Source organism: Biomphalaria glabrata, chromosome 4 (genome assembly GCF_947242115.1).
Source record: "Biomphalaria glabrata chromosome 4, xgBioGlab47.1, whole genome shotgun sequence".
NCBI lineage: Eukaryota > Metazoa > Mollusca > Gastropoda > Planorbidae > Biomphalaria > Biomphalaria glabrata.
In genome coordinates, this window is record NC_074714.1 from 3,363,611 (window position 1) to 3,380,766 (window position 17,156).

At 38.2% G+C, this 17,156-nt stretch overlaps 1 protein-coding gene across 1 annotated transcript in view; it reads right to left on the minus strand.

Annotated features, from left to right (window-relative positions):
- LOC106060814 (uncharacterized) overlaps positions 1 to 14,150 on the minus strand; it is a 32,541-nt gene extending 18,391 nt beyond the window's left edge. Inside the window, exons 1-3 of the mRNA XM_056027462.1 lie at positions 14,036 to 14,150; positions 12,049 to 12,150; positions 7,242 to 7,427 (exon numbers count right to left, since the gene is read on the minus strand). Coding sequence (XP_055883437.1) covers positions 7,242 to 7,427; positions 12,049 to 12,150; positions 14,036 to 14,062 — 315 coding nt within the window. The 5' untranslated portion in view covers positions 14,063 to 14,150. The remainder of the gene's footprint in view (positions 1 to 7,241; positions 7,428 to 12,048; positions 12,151 to 14,035) is intronic.
- Between the last annotated feature and the right edge of the window lie 3,006 nt (positions 14,151 to 17,156).

Consider the following 17,156-nt stretch of genomic DNA (forward strand, 5'->3'; position numbering starts at 1 on the left):
AGAAAGCAGACTGATGAAATATACCTTAATAGAAAGCAGACTGATGAAATATACCTTAATAGAAAGCAGACTGATGAAATATACCTTAATAGAAAGCAGACTGATGAAATATACCTTAATAGAAAGCAGACTGATGAAATATACCTTAATAGAAAGCAGACTGATGAAATATACCTTAATAGAAAGCAGACTGATGAAATATACCTTAATAGAAAGCAGACTGATGAAATATACCTTAATAGAAAGCAGACTGATGAAATATACCTTAATAGAAAGCAGACTGATGAAATATACCTTAATAGAAAGCAGACTGATGAAATATACCTTAATAGAAAGCAGACTGATGAAATATACCTTAATAGAAAGCAGACTGATGAAATATACCTTAATAGAAAGCAGACTGATGAAATATACCTTAATAGAAAGCAGACTGATGAAATATACCTTAATAGAAAGCAGACTGATGAAATATACCTTAATAGAAAGCAGACTGATGAAATATACCTTAATAGAAAGCAGACTGATGAAATATATATATACGTATACATAAAAAAAGTGAAGTTCCCATTTTAGAAATTGTGATCTATGTTGCATCTGTTTCTGTTTCTTTGGCCTTAGGTTGGCAAGGGTTTCATGTGGCCAACACCACGACCAACCGCATTTCAATTTTCCCTTGCTAATGTCAGGTACCCATTAGAGCTGGATGGACTTGGGAGACGCCAAAAAGAAACCTCAAATTAAAAAAAATATCCCAGTCTTTGTCAGGATTCGAACCAGGTTTATTAGGTAAGCGACTCTTATACATAGGTAAATAGATACACAAAAAAATCAGGTATGCAAATGTGTATATATACAAATTAGACAGACAGACTGAGTTGTGAGACCGAGAAAAAAAATACATGGTTTGTGTGCTTTGCAATATTTGAACTATATAACTAGCTACAGGGAAGGGTGGTAAATTGTCTAAAGGTAATCTGAATGTCACAAGATCCAGTCTAAATAAGAAGAAGGAGGGGGTGTATTGGATGACTTTGCCGAACTTAAAAAGTCCACGTGATATGTCCACGTGACCCAAGGAGGAGGGAAAAAAATGGTCGTTGTTCAAGCATGCGTTGCTTGGATGTATTTGTTTCGAATGTGCCTTCAAAAAATGAAGATTATTACATCGTAGTTCCAAACTCCTGCCAGCTGGCAGAGTGTAATGGAATGTGTGTGTGTGTGTGTGTGTGCGTTTCCAAGGTGATGTTGAAGAAAGGGCGCATTAATTGTTAGTCTTGTAGAATGATGCAAGATAAGCGTCTCTGCCATAATCTAAGTTAAGAACGGGAGACGACCCAATGAAGCGAGAGTGTATCGACGTGTTGGCATAGTGTGTTGGATTTGTTGAAATATCATTTCATCTTAAGCTGATAATAATTAAAAAATACATTAAATTTTGTACACAAAAGAAGTTTATTACGCTAATTTTAACTATTATTACACGCCTACATCGGTTAAGTTGTTTACTAGCAATCTGGTACTACAAATGGTATGGGACGTCATAACGGTCGGAGGGCGTCTCTTACGATTCAGCATGAACGTTACTTTGTAATGGGTGCCCGCCCATTGTGGGGTGGCCAGCCACGCATTGGCTGACCACCTCGCGAAAACCGCATCAGCACTCGAACATGATGAACCGTACTCTTGCCAAAGTGTGCGAGCCCTAGCCGACAAACGCTAGTTGGCACTTTGGCACGATGGCTTTGATTCTTCGGACAAGGGACGTGAGCTTTACCGGGCAATGAGTAGACCAGACAAAAGAGATGCATGGTGGCAATTGAATCGTGCGGAACAGGCGGTCCTGGCCCAGTTCCGGGTCGGACACTGTCCAATTGGTGCTTACCTCGGACGGTGGAAGGAGAATAACGACACACGGTGTCGCCATTGCATGGAGGACGACGAAACAATAGACCACATTCTTTACGAATGCAGAGCTCTGCACGAAAGGATTAGATAGAGAGATACCTGGTTCATGGCCGACACAAAGGCTGTCCTTGTACGGGAACAAGGCGACCTTAAAACTCACTGCTCGCTTCCTCTCATGTGCTCTAAGGGAGTAATTCCCAGTATGTTTTTCGCTGTCAATGGGGTTTCTGAATCAGCGACCGTCATCCTCAAATGGTAGGCATCGGTCAAGCCTCGAGCTCAGGGTACTCGTTATAACTTTCGTAAGCCCATATCGCCCAACCAGGCAGCCAACCAGTTGTTCAATATGGGTATTAATACGGTGTAGTCTATTTCAATTCTTTTTGTTTATCTTTACATGAATATACCTTTTTTAAAACAAGCTTTACATTGCTAAAGAAACAAAAGCCTAGCAGCAATAACATCCAGAAGCCAGAAATATACGCTTAGCTTCCGAACCTGGTGTCCTGATTTCGAATATTAGTGAAGACCAGGCTTTTGAATTTCAGTATACTTAGGGCACTCCTGAATCCACCTAACCCTAATGGGTACTTGAATTATTTGGGGAAAGTAAAGGCGGTTGGTCTTTGTGTTGGTCACATGACACCCTGCCATTTAACAGTTGGCCAAAGAAACAGATGAGCTTAACATCATCTGCCCCATAGATCGCAAGGTCTCAACGTGTAATTTATTGTGTGGGGGTGGGGGGGGGGGGAGTCCAAATAAAGGTATACACTTTATTCAACATCTGCATTAGAAATGCTCTCCTATTAAAATAGTAAAATGACTTAGGCATGCGTAACATTTGTAAGCATCCCATGGTTTTACATTTTAAACGAATACAATCGCTAATTTTTATCAGCAAACAAAGACATCAATCAGCAATGCATGTCTGGTGATGACCTTCCGGAGAAGCTCATCGTTTAGATAGAGGTCTTCAGTAGGACAACCTCTCCGACGTCGATTGTTGTACTTTGGGGGAAACATTATCAGTGTCTGTGTCTTGCTTACGAGGTAGAATGTGATCTCGGTTGAACTATTGACATATCGCAAAGCAGCGACTCTACACCAGATCGTATGATTCTGTTTCATTATTATTATTATAGCTTTTATATAGCGCTACTTTCATGCTTATTGCATGCTCAGAGCGCTTTTTGGTCCAATCTCATTTGTGGACCAGTGGGGAGGGGGAGGGGTATCTAGGAGTTGGTTTTCCGTGCTGCCTTTAGGCTCGCTCAGTAAACACAACTCGAGTGTCGAACCTCGAGCCCTCTTCTAGGTAGCCAAGCCAAGTTCAAGCGCACTTGGCCTCTCGACCACGCTTCCCACTAATTATCAGGTGCATTACTGTTGGCATATTTCTCCGAATCGCCACTATGGGATTTCTTCATGAAGTAACTCAGCTTCATCCACCTTGGTTTCTCATAGACTATATTCTTGAATTGTTCCAAAAAGTTAGTAAGAAAGGTTGGCTACAATAATAAGGAATTAACTACTAGCCTTTTAAAAGTATTTTATTAGACTTACTTTAGACTTATTGATCTAGCACTTTAAAAACGTTATATTATTATTTTTTTTTTTTTAAAGGAAACCTCAGAATTTGCGCTATTCAGGTTAACACTTATATTTGCCAGAGGTAGAAATTTCACAAGTAGCCCACAGGCTGATTAAAAAAAAGGTGGATTATTGTACGTAATAAACATTGTGACAAGCAAATCAAAACAGGTTCCACTTAATCTGAATATATTTCATTCCATTGTCATAAACAGATTCTGTCCTCTTACTTATCTTCAAGTACACCAGTGGTCTTCAACGGGGGCGATATCGCCCCCTAGGGGGCGTTTTCGAGATTTTGGGGGGCGCTGAGAGCCAAAGGGGCGGTAGGGGGGCGCTGGGCATAAAGGCGGAAAGAAGAAACTAAAGGTGCTCTGAAACAAAACAAATTTTAAAATTCTTCAACATTAAACTAAATATAGACAAATTATAGTTAACTTGCTTCTTATTTAAGAATAGGAACAGCGTTAGAAATTGAGTTTGGTAATCCCATTTTCTATTTTAAAAATTCTTACTTTTTTGCTATGATTGGAGAGTATTTATTGTCCATGTATCTCGCGCATATAAACGTTTAAGATTTGATAAACAAAGTTTTATAGTTTATTTTATCTACATATGTTAATATATTAATATGTAAATGTTAATTGCAAAAAACATTACAGGTAACATTTAACAGAATAATTTAACTTTTTAAAAACAAAAAACATTGATAAAATGATACGAAAACTCACTGGTATGTCATCTAAGATTTCCTTAAGATTTAGTGAATTGCCATTAGAAAAATAGTAGGTTCTACTTTGATGGCATTTTCAGATGAGGTTATGAAACCAAGTCGGTTTCACGAATATATAGCGATATCCAAAAATAATTTAAGAATATTCATGAACAATTATAAAAATCTACAATTAAAACAATATTAAAAACAAAAAACAGCAAAGCAGGATATGTTTTAGTGGCTTCTTAGAAAAATGCATAGCTTTTTAAAAATTCTTATGATATTGTTGAAAAATTGATTAAAACAAAATTTATTTTAAAACATGTGTAACACATAAAGACTTTTTTTTTCTGTTAGAGATGAAATATTATTTCAAAATTGTCTTGTTATTTAGCTTATGGGGACATATAAGAAACCATCAGTGGTTGGACGCTACAATGATTTCATAGGTAATAAAGAATAAAGAACAAATCTATTCACTATTCACATTGTGAGTTATGATACACAAGAAAAGTTTAGCCCACAATTTTATTCTATTTGAATCTTATTATAAAACTAAATAAAATACAAACCCATGCCGAGAATAAGCGCATCTTTCAACAGTTTTATGAAATAAATGATGAAAAAAGGTGTTAGACTCTTGTTGTAAACTGAAGTTCGCTGGATGGTTATGGCTCGTTTTTTAAGCTCTTAAATAATTTTTTTTTTGACAAACGGGAAGATTCAACCATTGGCAATGACTTAAAGCAGGCTAAAAAAATTGTTTCTCATGGTAGGCATCTAACACAAATGTATGAAACCAACCTCCGACTGCTAGGAAAGAGATTAACTTTTATTGATATCATTTTCTCTTTAATCGAGATATTAAATTTATTTTAAAGAGTTTTACAATCTCACATAAGGTGTTTGTTGACAAATGAATTACTGCCCAAGGACACCGATATCTAAGCAATTCACATAACAATGCTATATGAAGAAATTAAGATTCGCTTCTAAAATTAAATTAAAAAAAAATATATATAAATGACAATTATTAAACATCTGTTACTGACGTTCAAATTGAGTTCCATGAAAAAATAAATTTACAAAATCATGTCTTCAGTAAAAAAGAATGTTAACATAGGAGGCACACAGTGGCGTAGCTATGGTGGGGGAGGGGGGAAATTTGAAAATTCCCCCGGGCCCCCATTTAAAGGGGGGGGGCAAATTATTACCTTTTTAATTAATTAAATTAAATATTACGCAAAATGCATCGGCCTCCAAAGATGTCAAGCCCCCTGGCCCCCAAACGATGGAAATTCCTAGCTACGTCCCTAGAGGCACAACAGAGATGTGGCTGCATTTAAATGTTTCAGTAAAATTCCAAACTTTGGTCGAAATTGGAATTATGTTTTAGCTATTCCATCAACATACATGATTAATCTAGATTTAGTGCGTAACAAAGTTAATGAATAAGCAAAGAAATAGACTGGATGTAGCAAATATAGGAGACCTTCGCCTTGCCTTGGCTAACTTAAAGCTTGAAATTTCTAATATTGTCAGACTACAGGAGGCACAAGGTTACCATTAGCTTAATTTCATTTTGTAGTGAATTCAGCAATAATAATATTTATATTAAAAATTAAAACTAAATTTACAATAAACCTAAAAACAGTAGGCCCTAATATTCAAAACTTCAAACGGAGACTATTCTTAGGATTTGAAAGATAGTCTTTACAATTAATTTTTGTGTGTAATCACTGCAAATTATTTGGCATAATTTTTGCATAATGATAATATTGGCTGTTTTTGCCTTTAATTCCGAAGATTACGGCCAGTGTTTCAAATAACTACGCAAACCCAACTGCGACCTACATATTTTCCCGCTGTGTGCTGGCTTTTCTTTGAGTATCCAATGTTTGTCCCGCAGTTTTTGTAAGAGCTCTCGAACTGTTTCTCTCAGAGGCTATCTGCTGCCAGAGAATGTTGCCAGGTACTTTCCTCTATGCCAGTGAGAGCGAAATGGCGCCTGAATAAATCTTTATAGCGCTCACGGGGGAGAGGGGCACCTCAAAGCTCGTCAGTCATAGGCCAAGGAGTTCACAACAATCGCCTTTGGCATGCGGTCGTCTCTCAAGCGGGATATTGACAGCATAACAATTAATAAATAGATGATATTTTGTTCAAATTGGCCTTCTCACGCTTCTTTATAACTGTTTTTCTTAGAGGGGGGCGCTGGCGGATTTTTTTAAAGAAAAAATTCGAAAAGGGGGCGGTAGGCCATAAAAGGTTGAAGACCACTGAAGTACACTGACATGAAGGTATTGCTTCCCCTTGGTTATCAAAATGTCTCTAATGACAAGTTAGTTTAACCTCTGCCATAGGTCACGTGACAGACATTTTGGTGAGATTTATTAGTTCAAGGCCACATTCAAGGTGGAAGAACGAAAACAAAACATGTGACGCAACAACTGAAGATATCTTGATCGAGACCAACCGTTTTTAAAAGGCCTCTGGTGCCCAGGGGCAGATTTTTTGTGTGTAGGCCTTCACACTTTTTTCGAAAGCTAAATTTCCTTTTTATTAATAATGAAACATCTCTTAAAGAAACATCTCTTAAACAAACATCTCTTAAAGAAAAATCTCTTAAACCATAGTTTAGACGAAATAAACAGAGTACTTGTACATTTAATCTTATTTTATGTATGTAATATCCCTATTTTAGTAAAAAATAATTTAGAAGTTGAGGGTAAAGCCCTAGGTAAGACTCTCTGCCGCAAATAAGGAGCTGCCTTTTTATATTACGAGTGCAGTACAAGCGGACACTTCTTAACCTCGACAGAGGCGTAGTGAGTAAAAAAAGCGCCCCAGGCAAGTTACTTTATTGGCGCCCCCAATTCATTAAACAAGAAGATATTCAAGCGCCTCTCTGTGTGTGGCTCCCCCCTGAAGGTAGCGCCCGTGCCATCGTGCCCCCATTGCCCACCCCTAACCACGTCTCTATTTCTTTAAATCCTGCCCTGATAAGGACGCTAATGTAAATCTGTACCTGTCCTTCCCCTTGACCCACTGTGATCTGATTGTTTGAATGGTCGTGTATGGCCCCCATAGAGCCGCCGCTGTGAGAGTTGGTGTGATAGTTTCGTGGGCCGTCGTTGTCCACTCGAATCTGTTTTAGGCCAGACCAGCCGTCGGACCTTAGCTTCTCCTCTTGGGCAAACTGCTGCAACATGACCTGGATAGAACATAACAAAAAACCACGTGACAAAAGCGCTATTTATAAATCGATGTTAGTCATGTGACTTTTACAAATAGTAGGCTATATGTTGTGATGTTGCTTGTTCAGGCTGTCTTGAGGTCAACTATGGATGACTGTTGAATTTCAACCAATTACTCTGCAAGAGTTTGTGTGTTATTGTTCGGGTGTATTCCGTGTAGTTGATCAACAATCCAGACAAAACAAACACATCGGTTTTAACTAGTAAAGAGATGTAGTCAACGCTGAAGAACAATGTACCATGAATTTATTCTAAGAAAAGGCCACAGTAAAAGTCTCTGTCACTAAACACGTCGTTACCCTAGAGGATTATATCGCTAACTGATTTTCCGGTCTCTAACCCAACATATCCCAAACGTCACTAGTCCCGATCAATATGCGTCTTCTATGGTGCGTCGCTAAATAACTAATCTATAAATAAGGTGTCTAACAGTGTGTATCCTTCTTGAGTCGCGAAACGCCTCTGGATCATCACATGGAAATAAAACGTACGCCTCCACATTAGCTGTGGTTCAAAAAAAAATTAAATTATGTGATGCGTCCTCTTCCTTAATTGAAAACCAGCCTGACCTGGTCTACGCAGCGGTCGGTTTCACTGCTAACTCCTTAACGACTTGACCTAAATAGTGCTTCCTCTTCTTTATTGTTTCACAAACAGTCTGTACCGATCTTTTACCTTTACCTATCCCTTAGTCTGTTGGACCGTTGGGGCACCAAGCAAGACTTGTCGACCGTCTTTCTCCATTCCTCCCTTTTTTTTTTTGCCTTGTTTAGAACCTCTCTCCATGGCAGGCCCGTCCATTCTTTTATGTTGTCCTCCCATCGCTTTTTCTGTCTGCCTCTTTTTCTTTTTTCCTGGCACTGTTCCCTACGCAACGTTAAACTAGCAGCGTTTGGTTTCACTGCTAACTCTTTAACGACTTCATATTAATTGCTTTAATTCTTTAGTCACATCTGTAATAAAGCTCTAGGGCAGGGCTGGCGAACCTTTTTCAGTTCGAGTGCCAATTAATTTCAATTTAAAAACAATGAAGATTGTTGCGTGCCCAGTAGGTCTACTAGTGACGCCGCTATATAAAAGAAGTGCTACAGCCAGTAAGTCAACTGCATGTATAAAAACAGCTTACTAACAATATTACTTGTTTATTCAATTTTATTATCCTGACCTACAGATGTGAAGTCTTAGGGCAGGTCGATCAGTGCGACCTCTGCTGTTGTGTGGAAGACGATAACAGTTTGATATCTGGTGTATACCGTGTATTCTTCAAAGTTACACACGCCGCACTTAGTTCATCGGTTTAGCAACTTCTGGCATCTGATTTAATATAATTCATTGTAGAAAATAAAAATTCGTATGAGTAAGTAGACGAGAAAATTGACAGCATGGATGTTGCTACTTTTATCAGAGAAAGTTTTAGGCAGGTCATTCCAAACTTGAAGAATCTCATTTTCTGCTAATATCTGAGGTTCTAATGATCCATTTAACCGTTCACGTTCAATCAATTCAAGTCGTATTCTAAGTCAATAAATTTCTGTCTCCTAATTGCGCAGGACTGAAACTTCACAAGTTGCATTTCAAAGTCGTGTAATCCCATCCAAGAAAACATGGTCCAATTAATAAGCCAGAGTAACTGGACTGAACTTCATTTAGCAGCTGTTCAAATTTTCTCTCATTCAGAGCACGGGCAGTAATGAAGTTTACGGTTTGTGTTACACATTTCATAATGTCTTCAAGTTCCTTTAAGCCGTTTTTTGAACATAGGGCTTGTTGGTGCACAATGCAGTGAAAAGTTATTAGTGGGTGTCCAAAATGTCCTGTAAACAAAGTAACGAAGCCTGCATCTTTTCCAGTCATACTTGGAGCACCATCAGTTAATAGAAACTATTTTTTTTTAGATCTACACCTGCATCTCTGAGTTCAGTCACAACAGTTTGACATATATCTGCACCTGTTGTTGTCGTTGGTAAAGGTGCTAATTTTATTAATTCTTCGTGTATTTCATTTCCTTTGCTATATTTGGCAATGATGGCCAGTCTAGCGGACGAAATCACATCAGTACTTTCATCAAGGCAAATAGAACAGGCTTGACATGCATTAATATCCTTCTTTACTTGTTCTTGAATATTAGCGTGCAATTTCATAACTCTCGCTTTAACCGTGTTTCGGCTTATTGGCAAATCCTTTATTCTCTGAATGACTTTATCCTTGTTTTGAAAGTAAATAAGACGCACATTCTAACATTGCTTCCTTGATATAATCACCGTCACTTAAAGGTTTTCCATGCTTTGCTATAATTTTTGAAACTTCAAAACTTGCAGCCACTAAGTTAGAAGAACTTTTAACAAAGTTTACAAAAGAACTGAATTGTGAAATCACTTTTTTAACTCACCCGATATATGTTCTTTTTGCTCATCCTCGCTTTTGCCTAAAAGCCAGCTGTGATTGGACTCATAATGACGTTTTACTGATGATGTCCGACAAACACTTTCCAAACACATGGCACATAAGGCTTTGTTTTCTCTGTGAATCATTCCATATCTTTCAGTCCACCACTCTTGAAAAGGTCTGCCACTTCCTTCTTCTTCATTGAATTTTCTTTTTTTTTATTTTTAAGAATGACATGTTATGGTAATTATTCTGATAAAAATTTATTGATGGCAACGCTAGCAATCGATGTAAAACAGACACGTTTTCAGTATCAACAAAATGGCGGAAGCTAAGGAGATCTCGTTCAAATACGAAATTTGTCTTGAAAAATTTATTTTTTATGCCCTATGCTCCCCAAATGAAACACAGTCATATGAAAAAATTATATGGAATATGATCCACTAGCGCTTCTTCCATATTATTTACAGTTCTCGGAAATAATTGAACGTTATTAATTATGGTAATTTGAGAAATCCGTGATTTTTCCAAAATACACATTTCTTAATATCATCGTCGTCGCGTGCCACACAAGATCGTTTCGCGTGCCACCTTGGGCACGCGTGTCATAGGTTCGCCAGCCCTGCTCTAGGGGTTCTCTAAACTTGAGTTGGACCTTTTTTATTTTTGCTCGTTTTCCTTAGCGCATATTTTCCGTTAAGTCATTTCAAATTATTAATGATGCCATGAAAATATTTTCACTTGACTATGTCCAAGAAAGGCTTTTATTTCTGAGTATTGTGTTAAAGGAAATAACCTTCACATTGATCTCTTCCTTAGTCGTTTGTTCTGTTGGGGCAACACATATGATCTGTTGATCATCTCACTACATTCCTCTTTGTCTTATGCCTTGATTAGAGCCTCATTCAATGACAGGCCTGATTATTCATCGATATTGTCTTGATATACCGAGCCATAGGAATCATTCAAATTGTTCCGTAAGATCTTGCCTTTTTTTTTTAAATGATATGGGGCCTGGTCCCGGTCTTGGTCCAATTTTTTGATTTCCTCATTTGTGAGGCGGTCTTTGGAGATGATACCTAGAATCCTTCTGTAGCATCTTGGATTCCATGGTTAGGACTTCGCGCTATTTAATTGGTTAGAATTAAGGAATCTCAAAACATACAAGAAAGTCACCATGACCGAAGTTCACGTCTGTCTAGTGTTTGTGCCGAGTACTCTGCTCTTGACTTTCCATATTGTATTGAACTTCGCAAGTGCATCTGTGGACTGTGCAACTGTGTCAAGGAAATACTAATCCGCATATATTAATACTAGGGATTTTTTTTTTTGTAGGAGTCTTTTGCACTTCAGACTTTAAGATTTTAGGCTCAGCCGTTGGTTATTGGACTGTATTCCATAAAGGTGTGCCTCTCATAGTCTTTGTTTCTTTCTTTATTCTTTGTCTTTAGTGAGGCGCTTTCAGGAACAAAGAAAACAGCACACTTCCGGGAATGTTTTTATGAATGTAACATACACTTATTTACATGAAATATGAATTATAATAGCTGCAGAACTCGAGAGAAGGATCCTAGCAATGGAGTTGATATGCTACAGAAAGGTCCAAGGTAGCACTTACAATGACCGCATCACTAATGAAGAGGCTAGAAACAAGATTAATAGATCGATCAGAGCCATGATGAACTGCTGACTACTGTCAACAAAAACGCAAACTTAAAACTCTATGGCCATATCAAAAGGTCCTTAGGGGGTCACAAAGACCTTCCTTCAGGGAATAGTACTGAGAAAGAGAAAAAGAGGCAGACTGATAAAGCGATGGGACGACAGCATAAAAGAATGGACGGGCCTGCTATTGAAAGAAATTCTATTCAAGGCAAAACAGAGGAATGGAGATAGACCGTCAACAGATCTTGTGTGGTGCCCCAACGATTTAACAGACTAAGGGATAGGTAAAGTTGAAATTGAATGCAAGGCTATTCAAACCTTCATGATAAATCAATCTGGGTTTTAATACTTTGATTCTGGTGAGTAGCATGGAGTGATAACATTTCTTTGGAAAGCTTTCTTAGCTAAAGAACATCTTTTACATTGAGTTGATTTTTGGTTTTCAATACTGAAGGCAGGCCCCGTGGATCTGATTCATTAGTTCTTATCTTGCAACACACTGAAACATTCATTTAGACTTTAACTTACCTGTCTTCCTAGAGCAGAAATGACATTTTTCAACCTTTTAATCTCAGCCTGTGGATCACTTTGACTTACGCTAATCCGTAGTGTTGAAGCCAGAATTAAACCCTAAAAGAAAAAAAATCAGTATACAACATAATACAGAATTAAAATCAATTAAGTGTACCGCAGTTCAATTAACGGAAACTATACGCTAAATCAAAAGGGTATTGCTTAACCTAAGATTATTTCGTTGAATAATACAGGTAATGAACTAAAAAGCGAAAATTAAAACAAAAAGACTTAAATTTAACAAAAAGTTCATTGTTTTAACATCCTGGAAAACGAAGGAAGTACTCTTGCTCAATAGTCTGCACTTCTCTTGAGACGTTCATTCATCAGACGAACTAAAAATAAAGTCGTGTGTGTATGTGTGTGTGTGTTTTAATGTATTTATATAGGTCATGTTGTTTGTTTCCCTTTGTCTTCTGGTTATAATTTATTATCCATTCTTTTAAGTCGACCTGGTCTTGTCTTTGCCATGTTTAAGTAAGTAAGTAAAAGAAACGTTTCCCTTTCAGACCTTGTGATCTATAGGGCAGATGATGTAAAGCTCATCTGTTGTTGTTTTTTTGTGGCCTACGGTTAACGAGGGTGTCATGTGGCCATCACAACTACCAACCGCCTTAACATTTCCCCAACTAACGTCAGGTACCCATTAGAGCTGGGTGGAATCAGAGGCTCACGAAAATCCCGAAATTAAGAATCCCAGTCTTCACCAGGATTCGAACCCCGGTTCCCGGTTCGGAAGCCAAGCGCTTTATCGCCTCTTACAATGCATGTTTAAATTTGGTTCTAATATTCTCCCACAGATTCAAAGTTATCTTTTTAACTTTAAACGTAGCAGTACTTCAATTTACTTTCCAATTTAGCTTAAAGCCATCTCGTGTTTCCATGTTAGATCTATAGTGTCTCAGTATTTCCTTGCAGGCATAAAGCAAGTGTTTTTAACTCTTTATCTCCTGATTGACGATGCCAACGTTTATTTGACCGCCTTTAAACTAAATTGATTTTGGATTTATAAACTTTAATTTGTTTTGAGTAAAAAGAGCATTGCATTCTCCTACAATTGGATACAAAATATAACATTTTCTGAAAAATCATTGAAGTTGAATCATAACAGGAGAGTAAAATACAAATGAGCAAAACGAATAATACTATCGAAACTAGGAAAATAATTACGAAGGGAAAGAGTTAAAACTGAAATTATATATATATATATATATATAAACCATAATTATATTCTAGTTGACGAGAAAACTTTGTTTTTTGTTCGTACCTGTATCGTAACCTATAATGTCAAATAGAAATTCTGATTCTAGCCACGATGTAGTGTAAGACTATCTGAGTAAAAGTTTTCTGCTTTTTTTAAAAACATTTTTGAACGTTCTTTGACTTCTAAACTCTAACGATTGGATTGCTTTCGTCAAGAAATCAATATTTTTTTTCATTATTAAACTTTCTTCAGTATTAGAGAACATTTAATCAGTTTCTCAACAAAAAAAAATACTTTGCGAAATCAATGGATTCATTCTGTAACATCTGCAACAGCCTCAATATAAATGGAACTAAAATTATTCATTCACATGTAATAACTTCCGCGTTTCTAATACAGCGATCTAAAAATGTATTTTACATTAAGAACAGGTAGTTGCGAATATGTATCTCAAGTAGTTGATGAATTCCTGATTGTTTGTTTATTTGTTTGTTTGATTTGTTTGTTTGATTTGTCTGTTTGCAGCCGTACCAGAGGTTAAGCTTTAACAATTTTTTTTGGCCAGGTCTATCCAATAAATTTAAATATATATATATATTTTAAGAACAGGATTGTTGTTGTTTATTTTTAAGAACCCCTAAGAGAAAATGGATTGGCCAAACTTATACTAAAATAATATTCATTTATAAACAATAAAAGTCCCTAAATTGTATCTATAATTATGATTAAATAGCTTACCACTACAACACTACTAACTCTCGCCATGTCTTGACAAGCAATAGATTGGTAAAAAATGTTGCGTTTTATATCAAGTCTGTAGTCTCGCTAATGTGTAAAGTTGTACCTCCCCCGTGACCCTGCTCCCCATTAGTTTCCCCGCAACTTGTTTCCTTATGGAGTGTTAGACCTGAACGTCACTGACATAGATAAGTGGGGGATTGGATTGTCCTTCGGCTAAACATGCTTTTTTTTTTTATTAGGCGAAGTCAGGGACGATCTAAAAAAAAAATAGTCCATAGACAGTGATTGGGACGAGTTTATGCAAACACACAGTCAGTGGCGAAGCTAGTGTGGGAGAGAGGGAAGAATTTTAAAATCATCCCGGGGCCCACACATGAGGGGGCACCCCAAATGAGTGTTCAAATTATTATTTTTTACATTAAATATTAAGCCATGATCTCATGTCATGATGTCGTATGTCAAAATACAGTGGCCCCCAGAGACATCAAGCCCCCCGGGCCACAAATGATGGCAAATTCCAAGCTACGCCACTGCACACAGTGTTTCATATAGACATTTACAGGTACACACATATACACAAGCATTAATTTCATAAACCAGTTCATAACTAGTTCATAACCAGTACATAACCAGTTCATAACCAGTTCATAACCAGTTCATAACCAGTTCATAACCAGTTCATAACCAGTTCATAAAAATTCATAACCAGTTCATAAAAATTCATAACCAGTTCATAACCAGTTCAGAAAAATTCATAACCAGTTCAGAACCAGTTCAGAACCAGTTCATAACCAGTTCATAACCAGTTCATAACCAGTTCATAAAAATTCATAACCAGTTCATAACCAGTTCATAACCAGTTCATAACCAGTTCATAACTAGTTTATAACCAGTTCATAACCAGTTCATAACCAGTTCATAACTAGTTCATAACCAGTTCATAACTAGTTTATAACCAGTTCAAAACCAGTTTATAACCAGTTCATAACCAGTTCATTCTAGTTAGGTTGTTGTTTTTTATTTTTTTGTTTGTTAATGAAAAAGTGCTACCTAAAGCTATATTGGTTTGAACACATACCAGGCTGTGAAATCCTATGAGCGGTATCAACACCACAGCGAAATGCTCCTTAATAAGATTGGCTGGCCATGTAGTCAGTACAATCACCTCTCCAAACAATGTCTGTGTAGCTGTGCATTGAAAGTCGCCCCTAAGGGGCTCAACAAAAGCGATAGGATGATGCTCTCATAGAATGTTGGATTGACACGCATGACTGGAAAAATCCTAGTCCTTCGTCTCTCCTCGAGGCGTAGAGCCGTGAATGTCGAGGTTTCAAACTACGAGGCAAAAGATGACAATTACCTGCAAACAACTAAACAAAAAATAGAAGAAGGCAACAGTAAACACTAACAGTGCCCTGTGTGCGTTAGGCTTTTGAAACCTTCAGTTCCATCAGAAGCGGCCTTAGTGTGTGGCGAGTGGGGCGACAGCCCCCGCGATAGCAGAAATCACTATTACCTTGTTTGTTGAAGTTTTATGCAAAATGTGTCTGAATCATTTGTTGCGTTGATTAAAACCACTTAATCAATATTAGAGCACTGGGGACATAATCGCACCCTCAGAACAATTACAGTACATTATTTAATGTAGTTGAACGGCCAATAGTACCTTACCTACATAAGCTGCTAAGTTTTGTAATAATAAGATCTACTTCGTTAGCGGCTGGCGAGCTCGATAGCGTGATGTGAAATCTATGGCCATATTACAAGGTCTTCAGGGCTGCAAAGACCTTCCGTCAGGGAACGGTACCAGGAAAAAGAAGAAGAGGTAGACAGAGAAAGCGATGGGAAGACAACATAAAAGAATGGACGGGCCTGCCATTGAAAGAGGTTATAGCTAAGGCAAAGGACAGAGAGAAATGGAGAAAGACAGTCGACAAATCTTGCATGGTGCCCCAACAGTCCAACAGACTAAGGGATAGGTAGATAGGTAGATACGGTATACATTTACGCTATTTACGCTTACGGCTCACAGGCCCGCGTAAGACACTTTGCCCCTGGGTCCGCGTCCTGCTAAGGCAGGGGTTCTCAGCCTGTGGGTCGCGACCCCTTTGGGGGTTGATTGACGATTTGACAGGGGTCGCCTAAGACCATCGAAAAAATGAATTGTTTTTGTCCATTTTTCTATTGCTGAGTGTGTATACGGAGGGGTTCCAAAGGACTGTCAATGCCGGGGATGAAAGTGGGGATAATCACCTACTTTCCTAGAAATGCTCCCATGGCTTGCGTCTCTAAATGCCTCTGACAGTCAAATCCAGCTCCTGGCCTTCACGTGTGATTTTCTCAAAAATCCGGCGGAACCTGTTCTTACAAACTGACAGGAGAAGGGATGAAAGGCGGAACACTGGCGCCTCAAAACCAGTTTAGCTTCGTGTTGATGGGGCACGTCAGCCTGAATAACGCAACCCATCTAGGAGAAGGAAAACTCTGACTCCAAACCTCCACTCTGTGGCGATACTCCCCCGTGTGGGTATCGGGGCTTGGAAATGACCAAGAGAAATAAATAACCCCACTGCCTTTCCACTTGCATTTCACTAAGTGAATAATAGTGGACCTTCCCCCCCTCTAGGTGCTTTTTGACGGAGGTCTGGATTGCACTACACCAGACGGAGGTCCTTGTCTCACTACATTCTAATACTAGACATAAACCCAACATGAAGTGTTTTTTTTTCTAAATCTGGTGAATGTGATATCGTGAAGGGGCCTGGATCCAGGATGTGACGATTCCACAGAGCATACCCAGGGCACAGTCAACTTTAAGCTTTCTACTGCAGAAAAGTTCCATTTGGAGAGCTCTATGGATGGCGGAGAATGGACCATTGGCCAACCCCACCTTGTCCCATGGATATTCCGGTTACAGTCTTCAGACCTAGATGTTTCCTTTTATGTCAGTATTGGAGAAAATTGCCAAGACCGAAAACTCCCTTAAAATGCAGGGACTATATATTTATATATTTTAAAAAAGCCTGAGGAAACACCCAGCCAAAGAGCTCACAGCTCAGCAGCAATAAAGCTGGCTAGAAGAAGAAGTGTATACGGAGGGGTCGCGGCAGAGTGGAGG